A 14095-nucleotide genomic window follows, 5' to 3' on the forward strand; every position below is an offset into this window, starting at 1 on the left:
TGGTGAGTTGCTGCAGTGCATCCTTTAAACCATACACACAGCAGTCACAATGCACCAATGATGGAGCAGGTGGATGGAGCTGGTGGAAGGGGATAGGAATTAATCAAGAAAATTGCTCTGTCCTGGATGCCCAACTTTCTAAGTACTGTTCAAGCCACACCCAGATGAGTTTGGGGGTGGGGGCAGTGCTGGTATTCAATCACACTCCTGACTTGAGCAGTGTAGATGGTGGAGAGTCTTTGATGGCTTAAAAGGACAACCAGAATGCCCAGTCTGTCCCGTTTTCGTAGCCATGGTGTTGCTATCACTCGTCCAGTTAGGTTTCTGCCCCACTTCACCACTCATCACACTACCACCCACCCCCCAACCCCTACAAAGCCTGGATGTTACTGAAGTCTCACTGTGGTCTGGCAAGGGTTGCTTCATCATGAAGAGTTGCAAATGCAGATGAACAATGCAGAATAGTCAGCAAGCAACCCTACACCTGGCCTTATTGACAGAGAGAAGGTTATTCCTGAAGAAACTGAAGCTGGTTGGTTGAGGACGCTTTCCTGAGGAACTTCTGCACTGATGTCCTTGGGCTACGGTGACTGATCCAACAACTGCAACCATCTTTTACATCAGGGTTTTCCATTCGATCTCCACCGACACCAGTTTTGCTCAGGCTCTTGTGTGCCGTATTTGATTGAATGTTCCCTTGACGTCTAGGGAAGCTAGTCTCATTATAGCCTTGGTCCAAATGTGGACAAAATAGCTGAACGCAAGAGGTGATGAGTTGTCCTTGATATCAAGCCAGCATTTGCCAGTGTGGCATCAAGGAGATCAAGCCAAATTGAAGTCAATGGGAATCAGGGGGAAAACTCTCCATCGGTTGGAGTCATACCTAGCACAAAGGAAGTTGGTTGTGTTTGTTGGCCAATCCTCTCAGCCCCAGGACATGGCTGCAGGAACTTTTTCCTCAGGGTGGTGTCCAAGGCCCAATCATCTTCAGCTGCTTCATTAATGACCATCCTCCATCACAAGGTCAGCAGTGGGGATGTTCAGTACCATTCACAACTCCTCAGTGTGAAGCAGTCCGTTCCCATATGCAGCAAAACCTGGACAACATTCAGGCTTGGACTGATAGTGGCAAGTAATATTTGCGACACACAACTGCCAGGCAAGGACCATCTCCAACAAGAGAGAATCTAACCATCTCCCTTTGACATTCAACAGCATTAACAACACTGAACCCCCCAACAACATCCTGGGGATTATCATTGACCAGAAACTGAACTGGACCAGCTACATAAATACTGTGGCTACAAGAGCAGGTCAGAGGCTGCGAATTCCGCAGCGAGTAATCCATCTCCTAACTCCCCAAAGCTTGTCCACCATCTACAAAGCACAAGTGGGGAGGGTAATGGAATACTCTCCACTTTCCTGGATGAGCGCAGCTCCAAAAACACTCAAGAAGCTCGACACCATCCAAGACTAAGCAGGTTGCTTGATCAGCACTCCCTCCCCCACTGCTGCACAGTGGCAGCAGCGTGTACTATTTACAAGACACGCTGCAGCAACTCACCGCACCTCCTAAATCCGCGAACTCTTCCAGTTAGAAGGACAAGGGCAGCATGCGCATGGGAACATAATCTGCAAGCTCCCTCCAAGCCACACACTTGGAAATAGAATGCTGTTCCTTCTCGGTCGCTGGATCAAAATCCTGGAACTCCCTCCCTAACAGCACTGCGGGTGTACCCACACCAGATGGACAGCAGCAGTTCACAAAGGCAGCTCATCACCAACTTCTTAAGGGCAATTCGGGATGGGGCAATAAATGCTGGCCTTGCCAGCAATGCTCACATCCCATGAAATTATTTTAAAAATTCCTCTTCTCTGGATCAAGGTTGTCATAAAGGTATGGAACGAAGTGGTTCTGTCCATACCCAAACTGAGAATCAGTGAACAGGTTATTAGAATTAGAACATTACAGCGCAGTACAGGCCCTTCGGCCCTCGATGTTGCGCCGACCTGTGAAACCATCTGACCTACACTATTCCATTTTCATCCATATGTCTATCCAATGACCACTTAAATGCCCTTAAAGTTGGCGAGTCTACTACTGTTGCAGGCAGGGCGTTCCACGCCCCTACTACTCTCTGAGTAAAGAAACTACCTCTAACATCTGTCCTATATCTATCACCCCTCAACTTAAAGCTATGTCCCCTCGTGTTTGCCATCACCATCCGAGGAAAAAGACTCTCACTATCCACCCTATCTAACCCTCTGATTATCTTATATGTCTCTATTAAGTCACCTCTCCTCCTCCTCCTCTCCAACGAAAACAACCTCAAGTCCCTCAGCCTTTCCTCGTAAGACCTTCCCTCCATACCAGGCAACATCCTAGTAAATCTCCTCTGCACCCTTTCCAAAGCTTCCACATCCTTCCTATAATGTGGTGACCAGAACTGCACGCAATACTCCAGGTGCGGCCTCACCAGAGTTTTGTACAGCTGCAGCATGACCTCGTGGCTCCGAAACTCGACCCCCCTACTAATAAAAGCTAACACACCATATGCCTTAACAGCCCTATTAAATCCCTGAAAGTTGCCATCCAGGTTATGTACCTGGACACCAAGATCTCTCTGCTCATCTACACTACCAAGAATCTTCCCATTAGCCCAGTACTCTGCATTCCTGTTACTCCTTCCAAAGTGAATCACCTCACACTTTTCTGCATTAAACTCCATTTGCCATCTCTCAGCCCAGCTCTGCAGCCTATGTCCCTCTGTACCCTACAACATCCTTCGGCACTATCCACAACTCCACCGACCTTAGTGTCATCTGCAAATTTACTAACCCACCCTTCTACACCCTCTTCCAGGTCATTTATAAAAATGACAAACAGCAGTGGCCCCAAAACAGATCCTTGCGGTACACCACTAGTAACTAAACTCCAGGATGAACATTTGCCATCAACCACCACCCTCTGTCTTCTTTCAGCTAGCCAATTTCTGATCCAAAGCTCTAAATCACCTTCAACCCCATACTTCCGTATTTTCTGCAATAACCTACCGTGGGGAACCTTATCAAACGCCTTACTGAAATCCATATACACCACATCCACTGCTCTACCCTCATCCACCTGTTTGGTCACCTTCTCGAAAAACTCAATAAGGTTTGTGAGGCACGACCTACCCTTCACAAAACCGTGCTGACTATCGCTAATGAACTTATTCTTTTCAAGATGATTATAAATCCTATCTCTTATAACCTTTTGCAACATTTTATCCACAACCGAAGTAAGGCTCACAACCGAAGTAAGGTCTATAATTACCAGGGCTGTCTCTACTCCCCTTCTTGAACAAGGGGACAACATTTGCTATCCTCCAGTCTTCCGGCACTATTCCTGTCGACAATGACGACATAAAGATCAAGGACAAAGGCTCTGCAATCTCCTCCCTGGCTTCCCAGAGAATCCTAGGATAAATCCCATCTGGCCCAGGGGACTTATCTATTTTCACACTTTCCAAAATTGCTAACACCTCCTCCTTGTGAACCTCAATCCCATCTAGCCTAGTAGTCTGAATCTCAGTATTCTCCTCGACAACATTTTCTTTCTCTACTGTAAACACTGACAAAAAATATTCATTTAACGCTTCCCCTATCTCCTCTGATTCCACACGCAACTTCCCACTACTGTCCTTGATTGGCCCTAATCTCACTCTAGTCATTCTTTTATTCCTGATATACCTATAGAAAGCCTTAGGGTTTTCCCTGATCCTATCCGCCAATGACTTCTCGTGTCCTCTCCTCGCTCTTCTTAGCTCTCCCTTTAGATCCTTCCTGGCTAGCTTGTAACTCTCAAGCGCCCTAACTGAGCCTTCACGTCTCATCCTAACATAAGCCGCCTTCTTCCTCTTGACAAGCGCTTCAACTTCTTTAGTAAACCACGGCTCCCGCGCTCGACAACTTCCTCCCTGCCTGACAGGTACATACTTATCAAGGACACTCAGTAGCTGCTCCTCGAATAAGCTCCACATTTCGATTGTGTCCATCCCCTGCAGTTTCCTTCCCCATCCTACGCATCCTAAATCTTGCCTAATCGCATCATAATTTCCTTTCCACCAGCTATAATTCTTGCCCTGCGGTATATACCTGTCCCTGCCCATCGCTAAGGTAAACCTAACCGAATTGTGATCACCATCACCAAAGTGCTCACCTACATCTAAATCTAACACCTGGCCGGGTTCATTACCCAGTACCAAATCCAATGTGGCATCGCCCCTGGTTGGCCTGTCTACATACTGTGTCAGAAAACCCTCCTGCACACACTGGACAAAAACTGACCCATCTAAAGTACTCGAACTATAGTATTTCCAGTCGATATTTGGAAAGTTAAAGTCCCCCATAACAACTACCCTGTTACTCTCGCTCCTGTCGAGAATCATCTTCGCTATCCTTTCCTCTACACCTCTGGAACTATTCGGAGGTCTATAGAAAACTCCCAACAGGGTGACCTCTCCTCTCCTGTTTCTAACCTCGGCCCATACTACCTCAGTAGACGAGTCCTCAAACGTCCTTTCTGCCGCTGTAATACTCTCCTTGATTAACAATGCCACACCCCCCCCCTCTTTTACCATCTTCTCTGTTCTTACTGAAACATCTAAATCCCGGAACCTGCAACATCCATTCCTGCCCCTGCTCTACCCATGTCTCCGAAATGGCCACAACATCGAGATTGATTTGCAGATGGTAGTAATGAGGAATCTCTCCATCACTTTAATGACCACTGGTTGGAGACTGATAGGACTGTAATTGGCCTGGTTAGATACATCCTGTTCTGTTGCATATGGGACCTAGCATCCCAATTGTCAGGTAGATGCCACTTCCATAACTGTTCGGGCAGAACATAGCCAGAGGAGCTTTGGTGATGCCAAACAAAAGATTTCCACCCCCAACTTTGCCGTGCCACCCCCAAAATGCAAAACTCCAAAACCTGACCACAGTTCTGCCAAAATCCAAGACCCACTACTCTAATTCTGCCAAAACCCAGGATCATGACCACTGCTACCAAAAGCTCAGATCATCCTCATCCAGCTAAATCCCACTCAAGACTGCTAACTACCAGGTAATTACTCCCAATTGCTGCATATTGCATACTCTCTCTCTTAGGTATTCAGGTTTAAAATTGGCAAGACAAAAAATATTTGCATAAAGGACTAGCTGAAATAAAAGTCGCTCATTTATGGGTTTCAGAAATTAGTGGGTAGTCATGCAATTAGATCCCAAAATTACTGATAAATATCTAATTGAATGGCTTCTGAAAAACAAAGAAGCAGCATTTTCCTTACCAACTGCTGCCTCAACATAGAAAAATACTGTTTCACTTAAATATATTTGTGCGCGCAATATGGGGCCAAGCTTTGAGCGAACAGAGAAAAATATTAAACGTTCCTATCTTTTGCAACAGTACAACACATAGCATTTATATGGCACTTTTAACAGTTTGATTGCATTCGTTGTGGGAGTCAGTTGCCAGTGATCGCCAGAGCTGGCGGACAGCCACACAGGCGGGGCTAAAGAGTGGCGAGTCGAAGAGACTTAGCAGTTGGCAGGAAAAAAAGACAGAAGTGCAAGAAAAGCGCCAACAAATTTTATCTGCAGCACCTGTGGAAGAGTCTGTCACTCTAGAATTGGCCTTTATAGCCACTCCAGGCACTGTTCCACAATCCACTGACCACCTCCAGGCGCTTACCCATTGCCTCTCAAGACAAGGAGGCCAAAGAGAAGTTAAATAAAATTGTGTTAGCACATATGTTACCAGAAATAAATTAAATGTTTGAATTCAGAAGTTTATATACAACAGTCTTTCAAATTTGAATAATGGAAATCTTTCCAGAAATTATTAGTTTAAATGACCAGTTCAATTGCCCACTTTCAGTTGATGAATGCAAGTTCTTTAATACAAAAAAAAATGGTGTACTCTGCAAAATTTCAGAAACTCTTCCCAGAGCCATCTATTGACCAAAGTCTGCAATTACATTGTGACAGCTGACATTAGTAAAACTGAATGCCTGGCACAAAAGAATGTTCAATAATCTTGACAAATGAAAGTGTGGTTTGTGGACAAGAATTGCCTGTCCTACACAAGACTGTTGATACATAGATGGTTGTTCTTAAACTGACGTGAAACCAAAACGTAACTTATGTATATCATCAGGATACATTACAAAATGTGAAGGACAACTCCATTATTTCAGGGAGGTTTTTAAGCATTTATAAGCACCATCACACTTCACCCTGAATGAAGCAAACTTACCTCAGGAAGTCCACTAGAAGAGGATATTTTAAGGTTATCCAAGAAGGGAAGAAAACTCTTCAAATAAATGTTTTTCACCTGGACAAATGAAATACAAGGTTCATTATGACATCTTCAGATCTGCAATAAACAAACATGCTAAACTACATTTCATAGAGGGAAAGAAAAAATACTCCACATTTGTTGCACGAGATGTACACACATTTCTCGCCAAGACTGCGATCTCTGTTAGCAGGAAGTTCTCCCCTTCTGCTCCCTGTTCCAGGTAATCATATCCAACCTGAACCCTGACACTGCACAATATATTGCCAACATATGAAAGCTGTTTGAGGGTGCTCTGTGCTAACGAATTAATTGAAGTAAACAAAAATAGTTTGATGTCTTGAACTTTTGAATGCAAGACTCATAAACAGAGTCATTATGGCATAGGAGGCGGCCATTTGGCCCATCGAGTCCATGCCTGCTCTCTGCAGAGAATTCCAGTCAGTTCCATTCCCCCACTCTACCCCCAGAGCCCTGCAAGCTTATTTCCTTCAAGTGTCTATCCAATTTCCATTTTAAATCATTGATCGTCTCCACTTCCACCACTCTTACAGGCAGCAGGTTCCAGGTCATTACAACTTGCCGCGTAAAAATAGTTCTTGTTCATATCCCCCTGCATCTCCTGCCCAAAACCTTAAATCTGTGTCCACCAGTCCTTGTACCATCAGCTAATGGAAACAGCTTTTGTCTACCTTATCTAAACTTGTCACAATCTTGTACACCACTACCAAATCTTCCCTGCTCCAAAGGAGAATGACACCAGTTTCTCCAATCTAACTTTGGAGCTAAAATCCTTCACCCCGGGAACCATTCTGGTAAATCTCCTTTGCACCTTCTCAAGAACCTTCACAATTTTCCTAAAGTGTGGTGACCAGAACTCTAATTGTGGCCTAACATAATAAATAGGAGAAGTAGGCCATTTGACCCTGCTCTGCCATTCAATAAGATCATGGCTGATCTGAATGTGGCCTCAACTCCATTTTCTCGCCTGCCCCCAATAACCCCTTACTCCCATGTCGATCAAAAACCTGACAATTCAGCCTTGAATATATTCCATGACGCAGCCTCCACTGTTCTCTGGGATACATAATTCCAAAGAATAACAACCCTCAAAGAAATTCTTCTTCATTTACATCTTAAATGGGAGACCGCTAATTATGAATCTGTGCCCTTAATTCTAGATTCCCCAACGAAGGGCAACATCCCCTCAGCATCTACCCTGTCAAGCCCCCTCAGAATCCTATGTTTCAATAAGATCACCTCTCATTCTTCTAAACTCCAATGAGTACAGGCCCAACCTGCTCAATCTTTCCACATAAGTCAACCCCATCATCCCAGAAAACAACATAGTCAACTTCCTTTTCACTGCCTCCTTAAATAAAGAGCCCAAAACTGTACGGAGTACACTAGATGCAGTCTCGCCAACGCCCTGTACAGTTGTAGCAAGACTTGCCTATTTTCATACTCCATCCGCCTTGCAATAATGGCCAACATTCCATTTGCCTTCCTAAATCACTTGCTGTACCTGCATGCTGTCTTTGTCATTAATGTACAAGGACACCCAGATCCCTCTGTACTGCAGCATTCTGTAGTCACTCTACATTAAATATTTTGCTTTCCTATTCTTTACACCAAAGTGGGCAGCCTCACATTTTCCCACATTATACTCATCTGCCAAATTTTTGCCCACTCTCTTAATCTAGCTCTATCCCTTTGCAGATTTTGTGTCCTCCTTACAACTTGCTTTCCTACCTATCTTTGGATCATCAGTAAATTGGCTACAATACACTCTATCCCTTTATCCAAGTCATTAATATAGATTATAAATAGTGGACGTAACAGCACTGATCCTTGTGGCACCACAATAGTTACTTGCCAAACCAAAAATTATTTATCCCTACTCTCTGCTTCCTACTAGCTAACTAATCTTCTTTGCACGCTCATATATTACCTTCTACACTATGAGCTCTGATTTTGTGTAGTAATCTTTTATGTGGCACCTTATCAAATGTCTTTCGGAAATCCAAATACCCTACATCTACTGGTACCCATTTATCCACCCTGCAGGTTACATCCTCAAAGAGCTCCAATAAATTTGTCAAACATTATTTCCCTTTCATAAAACCAATGACGACTCTGCTGATTGTATTGTGATTTTCTAAAAGTCCTGCAACTATTTGCTTAATGATGGATTCCAGCAATTTCCCAAATACAGACATTTGGCTAACTGGCCTATAGTTTCCTGCTTTCTATCTCCCTCCTTTCTTAAACATAGGCGTTACAGTTACGGTTTTCCAATCTGCTGGGACCTTTTCAGAATCCAGGGAATTTGGTAAGATTACAACCAATGCATCCACTATTTCCCGAGGATATAGACCATCAGCTCCAGGGGACCTTTAGCTTTTAGTCCCATTAGTTTTCCTAGTTCCTTGTTTTCTGGTGATAGTTTCAAGTTCCTCACTCCCTTTTGCTCCATGATTTTTCTTTTTTATTATTGAGATGCTTTTAATGTCTTCTACAGTGAAGACAGATACAAAATACTTGTTCAAAGTCCCTGCCATTTCCTTGTTTCCCATTATTAATTCCCCAGTCCTATCCTCTAAGGGGCAATGTTTCTGTAGCTGCTCTCTTCCTTTTTACATACTGGTAGAAGCTCGTGCTGTCAGTTTTTATATTTCTTGCTAGTTTACTCTTATTCTAATTGCTCCCTGATCATCCTTTGCTGATTTCTAAAAATTTTACCAATCTTCTGGCCAACCACTAATCTTCACAGGATGCCTTTTCTTTCAATTTGATACCATCCTTAACTTTGTTAATTAGCCACGGATGGTGCATCCTTCTCGCAGCGTCTTTCTTTATCAATAGAATATATCTTTGTTGAGAGTTATGAAATACCTCCCTAAATGTCTGCCACTGCTCATCTACCATCTTACCTTTTAACCTATTTTTCCAGCCCACTTTAGCCAACTCTACCTTCATATATTTGTAATTGCCTTTATTTAAGTTCAAGTCACTAGTTTCAGACCCAAGTTTCTCACCTTCAAATTGAATGTGAAATTCCATCATGTAATGATCACTCTTCCCAAGAGGATCCCTTACTATGAGATTAATTAATCCTGTCTCATTACACAGTACATGTCTAAAATAGCCTGTTCCCTGGTTGGTTCCAGGACTTATTGTTCTAAGAAACTGTCCTAAACGCACTCTATGAGCTTGTCCTCAACGCTACCTTTGTCAACTTGATTAGTCCAATCTATAAAATTAAAAATCACCCACAATTGCAGTACCCTTCTTACAAGCCCCCCATTATTTCTAGCCTACAATGTACCTACTGCAGGGAGCCTATAAATTACTCCCAGTGACTTCTTCGCCTTGCTATTTCTGATCTCTACCCAAATAAATTCTACATCTTAATCTTCCGAGCCAAGACCATTTCTCACTACTGTAGTGATCTCATTCTTTAACCCAGCTACCCCATCTCCTTTTCTTTCCTTTCTGTTCTTTTGAAATGTCAAATACCTTGAATATTCAGCTCCCACCCTTGGTCGCCTTGCAACCAAGTCTCTGTAATGGCCATCACATCATACCCATTTGTTTCTATTTATGCCATCAATTCACCTACCTTGTTACAAATGCTGCATGCATTCAGATAAAGAGACCTTAATTCTGTCTCATCACCATTTTTCTCTACCCTGACCCTATTTGCTGGTGCACTTTTGTGTTTGTACACTGTCCCTTCCTGTCACACTCTGGTTATTATCCATATCGCTACTCTGTACTGTTGCCTTTTCCTTTCTCTTAACCTTTCTAAATTTCCCCTCAGCTGAAGCCTCCCTCCAACCACCCCCCAACCCAATTGTTTAGTTTAAACCCTCTCTACAGCTTGGTTCCAGTGAAGCCCATCCCAACGGTAACAGCTCCCTTTTTCCCCCAGTACTGATGCCCCATGAATTAAAAAACATTTCTCCCACACCAGTCTTGGAGTCAGAGCTTGATAAAAGTTCAGTATAATTTCCCTGCTTTTGCATTCATTACTTCTATTTAGGATGCCATATGTTTTGCTAATTACTCTCCCAATATGTCTTGGCACCTTCAAAGATCTATGCACAAGCATCCTCAGGTCCCTCTGTCCCTGAACACTCTTGAGAACTGTGCCATTAAGTTTCTTTTGCTTCTCCCTATCCCTTCTGCCAAAATGCACCATCTCACACTTACTAAATTCCATCTGCCACCCTATGTCCTGCTAAAGTCGATTGGTAACATCCTCACTGTTTGTCACACCTCCAAGTTTGGTATCATCAGCAAACTTCGAGTTTTACTCTCTATTTCAATATCCAAGTATGTGTGGTCCTAGTACTGACCCTTGGGGAACACCACTGAAAACCACCCTCCAGTCTGAAAAACAACCATTTAGCACAACTTGCTGTTTTGTGTCCTTAAGCCAATTTTTTTTTATCCAAGCTGGTACTGACCCTCCTATTGCACAAGCCTCAATTTTGTTAACCAGCCTTTTATGTAATACGTCATCAAATGTTTGTTAAAATCCACATAAACATCCACTGAATTCCCCTCATCAACCTTCTCAGTTATATCAAAAAATTCAATGACATTAGTCAAGCACAATCTGCCTTTTTACTAATCCATGCTTGCTCTTAATTAACTCAAACCTCTCCATGTGCCATCTAAAACCTTACCCACCACAAATGTTAAACTGAACGGCCTATAGTTACTAGGAATGTTCTTACACCCTCTTGAACAAAAGTGTCCCTCTCTAATCCTTTGGCACCACCCCCATACCTAGGGAACTTGAAAGACTTTGGAAAACCCTTCCACTATCTCCACCCCCACTTCCTTCAGCAACCTGGTATGCAAGCCATCCAGATCAAGTGACTTGTCTATTCTAAGCATGGCCAGCCTTTCCAGTACATCCTTCCTATCGATTTTCACCCCATCCATTACCTCTATCTCACCTTCTACCAATATTTTATCAGCATCCTCTTAGTAAACACTGATACAAAGTACTCATTAAGTATTCTAGCTTTGCCCTACTCTTCTAAGCATACAGCACCCTCTTAGTCCTTAATATGCCCCACCCCACCTCTTACTATTTCTGCGCCAGTAGATGATTTTTGGGTTCGAGTTAACTGCCATTTTATTTTCAGTTGCAATTTTTTATATTTTTCAAACTGTTACTAAGCAATTTTCAAAAAAAAAATCAGAATGAAGATTATATTGTGTACTTTACCCCACTGACTCAAAGATGATTAATCTTATTCACATCCAAAGACAAACTTCTCCTCTAAAGGTGTTTCTACATTGTGCTTACAGGGAATGTTGGTGGACCTGGCAGCAGCCCCAATATAAAAATGGCAGACACGTTGGCGTTAGGCATTAGCAAGACATGGCTTTCCAACAAATTTATACCGGCTTGCCAGAGGGTGTGTCAGACCCACAAAGTCAGGACCTGGCAGCACAAGCACTCCTCAAAGTTTATGTAAAAGCAGTTCAAGTCAATTAACCTTATATGAAATTTATTTAGCTATCAATGAGCAGAGCAGTGAAAACCCATAAAAGCAGAATGACAGCAAGAAATTAGAGATCATTACATTGTCTCTATATATTGGAGACCGTTTTGATATTAGCAAATCAACCTAAATGAAAACTGATGTAAGTCAGGAAAACCAAGGTCAGCTTAAATTGGTATTGGCTATCATCCGATTATTAGATCGCCAACCTTTGATGTATTCCTCACAAAAATAAGTGTGCTATTATCAGAACAAAGGAACAGGAAAAATGTGGTTCCCCTCACTTCTTTCACAGAAGCCCCAGGAGAGACATTAAGAGTAAATTGTTTGCAAGAAATAATGGAGCTGCCAACACTCCAGATGTGAGGGAATTTTGTACATGAAGGATAAATGTAACCTATACTAGATATGGAATGTTCTTTCATTTATTCTCCATGTAAAAAATCATGCTGGGATAAGAACAGAGGTGAAACTTAAGGCTGGGGCAGGGGTCAAAAGGATCAAGTATTTTACATTGAACACACAGATCAAGACATGAACGCTTAACAAAAACATAACTTTAAAATGACCAATTATAAAACAGCTATTAAAATTTTTAATACTGATTGCATTGAATTGAAATTATATTTGTAAACTTTAGTTTTTCAATATTTTAACAAACTAACTGATTTAGTGCTTTTATTTCATTATAGAAAACACACAGATGGAAGAAAATTGCTCTACAGACTTGAAACAAAGATCCTCCCAAATTGTTTTCCTGTTCTTACCCCATCCCTCCCAAAAGAGAGATTTGGACTTTGATCCTGGAAAGACTGAGAAGACACACATCTGACAGAAATGAGACTTTGGTCATATCATTTCAGGTAGATGGGTTAAATGGGATCAATCTTTGTTTCAGCCAATGGTATTTCTACAGCAAGGGTGACTAACACACAAAACTGATGCACAAGTGCCTCTCTTTGTCACTGTCTATTCTGGATGAATTCACTTTGTGCCAACATTTCTGCCCAGAAATTAATAAAAGTAGAGCTCAATTGATGGCTAAATCTAGTTGCTTGATAGGTTAATACTTATGAGTGAATGAATGAACTGCTCAGATTACAGGATGATTAAAGGAAGATATTTGGAAGACAATATTCTAACATTCTGTTCACTTCCCCCACAGCGCATGGATTCTACTGTTCTCTCAGCATGACTAAATTGAATAGCCTCACTGCAACAACTTTCCAATACACAGCTGAACATACTCTGTTGGGCCTCAATCAGCTCAACTCAGATTCCAGCCCTTTTGCAGGCCATGGGAATTCTGCCAAGCAACTAGATTACAAATCCAAGGAGCCATAACACTGCCCAAATTTGTCGACAACGCTTCAGCATGTCCCCACGGGAATGCATACACCAGTAACTTCCTCTCCCATCAGAGCCTTCGACTCCCATTAACTAACTGTTGGTGTTTTAAAGTGAAGCAGAATGGCTCTCAGGCTATGCATGTACTCTGCTCCTAGGCCCATACTAAGCATACTTAACATAACTATTTTTACATAATTTTGTATAAAGGCAATCGAAAGTTTAAAGTCTGTGACAGTGCTCATTTCCATTAAAAAGTTACATTTTACGTTATGAAATTAGTACTTCAATTAAAAGATGCCTTTAATAGCTTTATTCAACATATGGGTTATGAAATATTCTTCAGTTACGGAATAAAGTGAAAATGTTATCAATCCATTCTGCATATCCTCAGTTTTCCCATTCCAGTTGCAATTATAACTATAGTACAAACTTGCCTCTTCCACATTGCATTCATTTTCCTGACAAAGGATTTCCATGACTCTTGGGTCTACTTCAGCTGAATTGCCCGTCTGTATAAGTCTGTTCTGACTTCGTCTAGAAGATCGTGATGGGCCACTGGAAATACTATTTGCTGCAGATCCTATAAAGAAAAATAGCCGTTTCAATAAATACCTACACCTTTCACACATGAAGTAAAATTGCTAGTAGTTCCCAGATCATGAGCAGAGCTTTCCTGTACAACATGTTTTTCCTGCATTGCACTGATTACCCTATATATGCAAAAGAACAGCAGCACATAAAAGTGCAAGAAAATAGACCATGCAATCAAGACAGCTAGAAATGCAATTGTCACACTTGGCTCAGAATGGAATTCAACCCACAAGCAGTGCTTGCACTGTGGGTCCCACACTGCTTAAATGTAGTGCTTTAATGGTTG

General features: G+C 42.2%; 1 protein-coding gene across 2 annotated transcripts in view; it reads right to left on the reverse strand.

Annotated features, from left to right (window-relative positions):
* The window catches only part of rb1 (retinoblastoma 1), a 274361-nt gene that overhangs the window by 212553 nt on the left and 47713 nt on the right, over window positions 1-14095 (reverse strand). For both annotated transcript variants that reach the window (XM_068040271.1, XM_068040272.1), the window contains exons 8-9: window positions 13653-13798; window positions 6302-6379 (exon numbers count right to left, since the gene is read on the reverse strand). In XM_068040271.1, the coding sequence (XP_067896372.1) occupies window positions 6302-6379; window positions 13653-13798 (224 nt within the window). The remainder of the gene's footprint in view (window positions 1-6301; window positions 6380-13652; window positions 13799-14095) is intronic.

Source organism: Heterodontus francisci, chromosome 10 (genome assembly GCF_036365525.1).
Source record: "Heterodontus francisci isolate sHetFra1 chromosome 10, sHetFra1.hap1, whole genome shotgun sequence".
Taxonomy (NCBI): domain Eukaryota; kingdom Metazoa; phylum Chordata; class Chondrichthyes; order Heterodontiformes; family Heterodontidae; genus Heterodontus; species Heterodontus francisci.